Genomic DNA, 8,166 nt, shown 5'->3' with positions numbered 1-8,166 from the left:
TGATTATATTTCAGATAGTTTGTTCAAAGGAAACATTGATAAGGTATCTATTTGTTATATTTTGACAAAATGCAATTTTTCTAAGTGTTTTAATCAAAATACTATATTTACCTATTTCTCCATATACCATTTTTAGACTTAATACTCGTTTTGATGTGATGGGTCACATGTTATCAATAGATTACTTTAAACTGTGATGTTGGTGAAAGGGTTAATCTCACCCCGCGGTGCAGCGCTGTCCGGCCCCAGCGGTCCTGAGTCTCCACACAGGCTCCCTGACTGAGCAAAGAGTACACACACTCTGTGTGTCCGCTCAGCACTGCCAGCATCAGAGGAGTCCTGAGCACAAATACGACCCAAAGATGGATTTATGTTTCTGATAATATCACTCAGATATATTTMCACATTAAAATCAACTCTACAGCACACACTCACTGTCCGTTGGAGTCTTGTGCGTCCACGTTGATGTGTTGGTTGTTGTGGCTCAGAAGCAGGTGAAGGCACTCTGGGTGGCCATTCATAGCTGCAGCAGACAAACGCCTGAGTTAGTGTTTTTTTCTGTAGAATTGCACGTCTACGCGTTCAAAAATGCCACTGCCCTTGGTTGGGCACGCACCTGCAGCGTGTAAAGCCGTCTTTTTGTGGATATAGTCACGGGCCATTGGRGAGGCGCTGTGATGCAGCAGCAGGGACGCACATTCCTGATGCCCCCTTGAGCACGCCAGGCTGAGGGGGGTGCGTCCGTCTGGGCTGCGCACGTCTACATCCAACAGGGACGACAAGAGGACCTCTAATGCTCCACAGTGTCCGTGGTAAGCCTGGATAAACAAAAACCATGTAAAACAAACCTTCTTTTAACCCGGGGAAAAATTAATTTAAAAAAATTATCAACCAGGCATTTTTTCCTAAGGAACACTGATGGTCATAAAGGGTTAAATGATGGTAAAATCCAATCGAATATGAAACAGTTACATCCTGAACGTGAGGAACAAAAAGTCAAATAAAAGCAGGCGTTCAGATCTTCAAACTCACCGCCAGGTGGAGTGGACTGAGTGAGGCCTGGCTCTCTGAGTCTCTCAGGATGTCTGTCCCTGAGGTCTCCAGTAGCTGAAACAAAGACACACAGTACCCATGTTGGATCAAGATTTTTGCACGGGGCCATTGGCTCCATTAAGACATTAAACCACAGCCACTGCTCCAAGAGCTTTAAATTTGGTTCAGGCGATGAAGAGCAGGTGCGCAGCAGATTAAAAAAGTATTCATGCTAATATTAGCAAACAGGGACATTGTAGCTTCACTATTACAATCCAACAGAAAGAGCTACTAACTGCAGAAGCTAAAAGGTTTACTAAAATTTCTTACCACGTCAAGAGGTCGCACACTTGCAATCTGAAAGAAACAGTTTTGGAGATTTTGGGACACTTGTTAGCAGATAATTAAAAACAGAATCATAGAGTGTAAAAGCTGAACTCACCAGCTCCAGGCAGAGCATGCGTCCGTAGGCCGAGGCRTAGTGCACTGCACTGTAACCCTGTTTGTCTCTCACTCCTGGATCAGCATCGTTCCTCAACAGGTACTCCACACATCTGACAACCAAAACGTACTCTGTTTGTCTTTCTTTTAACACCAAAGTAAGTCTGAAATAAAGAGGAACTCACTTTCCGTCTGTGTCGGCTGCAGCAGCGTAGTGTAAGGGACTGCAGCCTCTCTGGTCCAACTCATTAACACTTGCCCCGGAGCCCACCAATGCAAACACACACTGGTAGTTACAGTTGGCGGATGCATAGTGCAGTGGAGCCCTGGAAGAAAAACAGCTTCTGTTAAAGACTGCTGTTCAAACAGCTGCAGTTATTACAGTTTTTGACCTTTGAGCTCACCTCCCAAAGTTATCCTTCCTGTTAAAGTCGGCTCCTATGTTTAACAGCAAGTTCAGACACTCCAGGTTCCTGTTTGGAGAGCAAATGTTGAAAACAAAAACACTAGAGTGTCGTGTTTTAATTAAGAGTCAAAATATTTCAGAACACAAAGCGAGAAATATGATCATAAAATGACAGTGTGCAACACAATAAAAGCAAACACTCACCCTCCAGCTGCAGCAGCATGAAGACAGGTCCTTCCAAAGTCATCAGGGGTGTCTATGACAAACCCTGCACAAAAATTCAATCAACGTCAATTTAGATGTCAAGCAGCTGTGTCCACAGGAAACCTGGTGTCAGCGTGAATGTACCTGAGGACAGCAGCTTCCTGCAACAATCTGCGAAGCCGCTGAGAGCTGCCAGGTGTAGCGGCAACATCCCATGAATGCCTCTCCTTTAAAGGCAAAGACAAGCCGTTACAGGCTGCAAGGTTACGACTGAGAGCTTTAAAAACACGTTAACTATTTATTTATATATTTCATGAAAAGAGAGAAAACACACAGGCGGTTAAATGTCACTGACTTGACAGTGTTGGCTCCGTGTTTGATGAGTGCTGTGATGATGAGCTCGTGGCCGTAGCGGGCAGCAATGTGAAGGGCAGTGTTTCTGCTTTTATCTTCACAGTCGATGTCAGCTCCTGCACACACACACACACACACACACACACACACACAAATATATAAACAAAATATTATTTCTACAAAAAGCATGAGAATTCTAAAATCTAAAAAGCTTTCAATGGAACGTGCAGAGCACAGCCCGTTCTCTAATATCCAAACTTAAATCAAACCATGCAACAGAAAGCACTCTGGAAAAGGAGGGGGTCACACCGTTCTGAATGAGGGTCTGGGAGCAGGAGAACCTCCCATGTGTAGCTGCCATATGAAGGGGCGTCTTCCCATCCTTACTCTGAACGAACAGATCAGACAGAGGAGATCGTAAAAAAACAAAAACAATTATTATTTGTAAGTCAAAAGCTGATCAAATGTAAATAACAGTCAGAATTTTAACATGAACAAATATTAAAGATAGACCCCCTTGTGGACAAACATAATCCCCGAGCAGCTTGCTGCCTCAGGGAGTCCCTCCCTCCCCTCTAAAGTCCATATGGTCTTGCATCTTGAGGCTGTGGAAAGCCTAATATCAGTTTCCATCACACCCACCAAAGTGTTAAACAAACTGATGTCAGCTGTCAGATAAATCCTGAGATCCAGATTCATAACAGCTGAGACACGATGAAAGGTGTTTTTGTTTTTTTTACACCATCCCCGAAATCAATCTCTGCTTCTCAGGTGAATTTAAGCCACACCTTCAAGTTGATGTGTGCTCCATGGGCCAACAGCAACTCCTGGCACAGCGCACCTTGGCGTGAGGAAGAGGCAAAGTGAAGAGGAGAAAAACCCCTCTCATTCACCTCAAGAGAGAAACCAAATAAATTAGAAACAAACGTGCATCAAAGCGGCCGTGGACAATTAGTGATGAACTCACTTGGTTGATGTTGGCTCCTGCTTCGATGAGCTCACCCACCACCACGTCTTGTCCGTTATAACAAGCTAAATGGAGAGGTGTGTTCCCATAGGCATTAACCTCATTCACCTGCGCAGAGAGGAATAACCTCATTTTTTCTTTGAAAAACACATTAAAATGTGTTTATATATGAAATTTAGTTAAGTTCTTACATTATCTAAGTTAAAAAAACATGCAGTTCATTTTTAAGGAGACATATCCTGTATTTAAATGCTTTTTAACATTTAAATCATTCATTGGGGTCTATATAAAGAGGAACTGCAATGCTTTGGTCTGAATTCCTCCTTATTGTCACTCCACAAGCCCCTCTTTCACCCTTTTCTGAGGTGTGTCTCAGATCAGTTTGTTCTGTACRTGTTGTCAGTACTGACATGGACACCCAGGGTTAGCAGGTAGTGGACTGTGCTGCTCATCCCACTGGAGGCGGCTGCATGAAGCGGTGTGTAGGCCTTCTTGTCCTTACAGTCGATCTCTGCTCCACTGGCAACCAGTAACTTCACAACTTCCAGATGACCTGATTCAAAATAAAGAAAATTTTAATTAAGACAAACTGCCTCATCCAAATAAGTGAATATTTTCTTCCATCGATACGATTCTATATTAAAGCAACCTCACCCATGTAGGCTGCCCAGTGGATGGCTCTCCTATCCTTCTTGTCAAATGCATTAATGTTGGCCCCTCTGGACAGCAGCAACTTCACCATCTAACATTGATCACTTGAATTAAAGGAGCACTGATGCACAAAATCCTCTTTCAGCCAAGTTAGGAAATCCTGAATATTTATACTTTCTGTTACATAATTATTATCAGCTCTGTACTGACCTGACTGTTTGAGATTATGTTAAACAAATCTAGTTTAACACCAGAAACACAGTGATAAAACGTTAGAGGAAAGGAAATAACTTTTAAAACAGTTCAAGTTAACACTGTTCTGGGTGATCCTGAGATCAGTTGATAATTTGAAGACAGTGTTGGATTTGAGTATAAAAGGTGCACCTAGTGAAGCCTTAGGTCTTTATTTTACAAATCACAAACCAGAAATATAAGCTCGTGCTGTTTTTATGCAAAGAGCAACTCTGCTCTGAAAAAAATAAAATAAAACAGTTTTCAGGAAGAAAGCTCATGTACGACAGAATGAACGACAGCTGACATCCATTTTGTTGTCAAATCTATATTTTGCCTGCTTAAAAACTGCATTTTGGTGCTTTTGTACTTCAGTATTAAATAATGTTAAAATGTCCAATCTTCACGATTTTTTAGAATGAAAAAAAAAGTGTGTTTTGTCCATCTGTGCATTTAAGAAGAATGAACCAACCTCTACATGTCCACTGAAGGCAGCGTGGTGCAGGGCGGTGCGTCCCGCCCGGTCAGATACGTTSACGTTGCTTAGAAGTGGGGCCAAAGCCTCGGCACAGCGAACGGCCTTGTTGCTTGCTGCTACGTGCAGCGGCGTCTGCCAGTTTTTGTCCCGAGCGTTTACGTCCGCACTGTGCTTTAATAACACTGCCACTGCATCCTGAACAGAAAGTAAGCATGGGTTAGAGTTTGCAGACAGAGTTCACTGCAGAACAGTCCTACTTGCTCTAACAAAGCCCATGCCAGGGTTTGCAGGTGGCTACATGGGTGCCTAGAATTGTTTTGCTATTCTTAGAGAGCCGTCGTGCTGAAAATAGACCTAAGAAAGTAAAAGAAACATGAGTGGCTCTGTTAGTTTGGGCACAATGCCCAGGAAGAACAATACATGAACAGATGTTGATGGTTTATTAAAAATACTACAAAAGATCCCACTCATTTTAATATCTGAGTGTGCTTTATAATCTAATAGGATTAGAAAAAGAGATGATTTTTTTTAAATAAATGATGACTTCTCTAAAGCATGAAGCTCAAAGTAAAACATGGGACATTTCCACATTTTGTATCTTGTCTCAAAAAGGGAATAACAAAAAATAAATAAATAAAGCACGTTACCTCACTACAGGAAGCCACAGCTCGGTGAAGAGGAGTCAACCACTTGTTATCTTTGGCATTAACTCGAGCTCCTAGAATAAAATAGGAGAAAAGATCAAATAAAATCAGACGTGTCAACAACACCAGACACTTTCTCATTCATTTCATTTTATTTATGGCTTCTATCTGTGTCTGAAAAACCCGACTTTCAAATACCCAGAAATCCTTACTGGTCTAAAAATTTATTAAAGACAAACACAGATACAAAACTAAAAGAAACAACATTTATACAAATATAAATTACATCTGCAAAGATTTACACATGACTTACAGGCAAAGGTAAGTCGACAGTGCCTGGAACACACCAACTTTTTTCTAACCATTTTCGGCGTAGCTTGGATGTTAAAATAGCCCAGAGGATGCACCTGTTGCTCACTCTTCCAAGCACTAAAAGACACTCAACACTTTCTCACACATGAACATACGCAATCACTCCGACCTACTCATGTGTTAYGCCACTTTAAGCCCCTCTTCGTTATGAGCTTTTTAAGAGCATCAACATACCCAGATTAAATAACTGATGAGTAAAAAAWCGTCACCAACTGGTGACGAGCAGGTTGCAGAAGTGACCATAGTGAACATAAAGAAAAATATTATATTACTTAATGCTTAGAATATGTGTTGGGAATGACTCTCAGCTGCTGCTGCAGCAAACTGTAACACAATTTATCTAAAAATCATTGAGGTACAGRCATTCCTGTGTATGCTAAGGTCACTTAGCTCTGTTGAATTTGATTGACTCCAAAATCTAATTAGACCCAAAAATAAAACTCATCAGTTTAAAAATATATTCAACATAATTCAGGGCGATACGTAAAAAAAACAAAAGGTGAAAGATATAAATTGTAAATTGATAGCTGAGGTGCATTGATTGATTCGAGCTAGAACTGTTTACCTGAAAGGATGAGCAGCTCAATAATCTCAGCGTCTCCCAGGTATGCTGCAGCATGAAGCGGCGTTCGCTTCTCGTTGTCCTGTGAGGACATTACGACACAAAGTGACAACTTAAAACATGACCCTCCTTTGTTTTTGTACCAACACACATCGTTCATCATGAGAGCAAAATCTATAGGATTTACTGCTGCAGACCACAGGAAACACGAGAGCAGAGCCTTACGGAGACAAACATCTTTAGTCTCCTCAGTTTTAGTCTTCATTTCACTCCATCACGTCAGCACACCCTGCTGCATCACCCTCACCTCTCTGTTTCAGCACAGCAGTGAGCAATCAGCAAAGTGGGGCTATAAACAAATGTCATGTGACTGCAAGAAGCCTGGGCCAGTGCTGCTGACTCCAGGGAGACTCGGTGTGATGACCCCAGCAATACTGACCCACGGAGATACAGAAGCACAGCGAAGAACAATGGATGGAACAGAATGAGGTAGARGCTCAGAAGATGTTTGCATGAAGGGAGAAAAGGCAAGTCAGGGGTTAGGGTTAAAGTTTATGCMCTTTAACATTTGAGAAGCTGGAGTAATAAATCTGCTCGTGTGTTCTGCCTGAATAAGATCAACCAGAACACAACCAGTCATCTTAACTCAATGTGCTTCTTGTTGCTTATGAGCCATGCTGTGCACGAGTGATACATGACAAAAGCAAAAGGATGCCATCAGAACAACCAATAAAACACTGAGAAACACAAAGCAAGAAAAGTTTGAATTACCTGAATGTTGACATCCTCTTTCTTGAATATAAGAGAGCGAACTTCATCTGGGTCCACATTAAAGATAGCTCTTAGCAGAGATGGCTTCAGAGACACATAAAAACATATTTGAATTAAAAGGCCATCTTTTCTTTATGAAGACAGCAATCAGTCATAATTATGAGAGTTACAGATGGGACAGTTCCCACTCAGAGGCTCTAATCCCAGGCTGGGATGGAGCCACAGGCCACACATGGCTGTATATCACCTCTTTGTTTGTCAAAGCTGGAGCTGCAGGATGCAGCACGTATGCATTATGCACAGAAATGTTTGAGCTGGTCTGTGATGGGGTTAAAGCTGAACTCTGCCACGTAACACATAAGCAAAATGTGTTTAACATAGAAAGATAATCATTTTATTAACTCAGAAGATTCTGGAGAAAATGTGCAAGTTCTTGATAAACACTCTGAACACACATCACTCAGTATTACTTTGGTTTTTACTGTGTTCTTGTGTCGAAATATAAATACCTGGTCTGAGATCAGTACTGCCTGGTAATACGAGGAATGAGTAAAATAGTTGTTAAGACTCCTTTAAAACATGTCAGTGGAAAAAATAAAGACTTATTGAAATAAAATAAAGGAAGTAAAACTATTTTAGGCTAATTTAACTATAAACACTGGTTATAAAATACAGTGGTTGTTCTGGAATTTAGTTTGATGTTACTAGTCTTAAGTAAAAACATTTCTAATCTTTAAATACTGGAGTTACAAATAAAACTAAAACTGAACATTTGCCTTCTCTTTTGTAGTTTAACTTTATCTTAAAAATGCAATTATTGCATTTTAAAAGTAGTCTTAAATCTCTAACACATTTTAAAATTACTTCAACAGAATGTAAACAAAAAACACCACATGCATGGGTAATTTGTTACTTTAAACTACAATTATAAATGGATATTTGCCTGTAAAACTCTTAGCTTCACTGCATGAATAAATATGTTGGGAAACAAATGATTGTTTAAAATATATTGTAACTGTTATCCATTTTGAATAGACTGAGACAATATAGAAA

At 40.7% G+C, this 8,166-nt stretch overlaps 1 protein-coding gene across 3 annotated transcripts in view; it reads right to left on the bottom strand.

Annotated features, from left to right (window-relative positions):
* Positions 1-8,166, bottom strand: part of ankrd28a (ankyrin repeat domain 28a) — a 19,285-nt gene that overhangs the window by 4,492 nt on the left and 6,627 nt on the right. For all 3 annotated transcript variants that reach the window (XM_014026084.1, XM_014026083.1, XM_014026082.1), the window contains 20 exons: positions 7,114-7,197; positions 6,346-6,424; positions 5,412-5,482; positions 4,759-4,959; positions 4,059-4,146; positions 3,815-3,957; positions 3,405-3,512; positions 3,226-3,330; positions 2,747-2,825; positions 2,439-2,553; positions 2,228-2,310; positions 2,084-2,147; positions 1,878-1,946; positions 1,659-1,799; positions 1,475-1,586; positions 1,363-1,389; positions 1,033-1,107; positions 617-818; positions 436-523; positions 222-339 (listed from right to left, as the gene is read on the bottom strand). In XM_014026084.1, coding sequence (XP_013881538.1) covers positions 222-339; positions 436-523; positions 617-818; positions 1,033-1,107; positions 1,363-1,389; positions 1,475-1,586; positions 1,659-1,799; positions 1,878-1,946; positions 2,084-2,147; positions 2,228-2,310; positions 2,439-2,553; positions 2,747-2,825; positions 3,226-3,330; positions 3,405-3,512; positions 3,815-3,957; positions 4,059-4,146; positions 4,759-4,959; positions 5,412-5,482; positions 6,346-6,424; positions 7,114-7,197 — 2,052 coding nt within the window. The remainder of the gene's footprint in view (positions 1-221; positions 340-435; positions 524-616; positions 819-1,032; positions 1,108-1,362; positions 1,390-1,474; positions 1,587-1,658; positions 1,800-1,877; positions 1,947-2,083; positions 2,148-2,227; positions 2,311-2,438; positions 2,554-2,746; positions 2,826-3,225; positions 3,331-3,404; positions 3,513-3,814; positions 3,958-4,058; positions 4,147-4,758; positions 4,960-5,411; positions 5,483-6,345; positions 6,425-7,113; positions 7,198-8,166) is intronic.

The sequence above is a fragment of the Austrofundulus limnaeus genome, unplaced genomic scaffold (genome assembly GCF_001266775.1).
Source record: "Austrofundulus limnaeus strain Quisiro unplaced genomic scaffold, Austrofundulus_limnaeus-1.0 Scaffold524, whole genome shotgun sequence".
Lineage (NCBI taxonomy): Eukaryota > Metazoa > Chordata > Actinopteri > Cyprinodontiformes > Rivulidae > Austrofundulus > Austrofundulus limnaeus.
The sequence above is the reverse complement of the archived record's forward strand: the minus strand, read 5'-3'. Positions and strand labels throughout refer to the sequence as shown.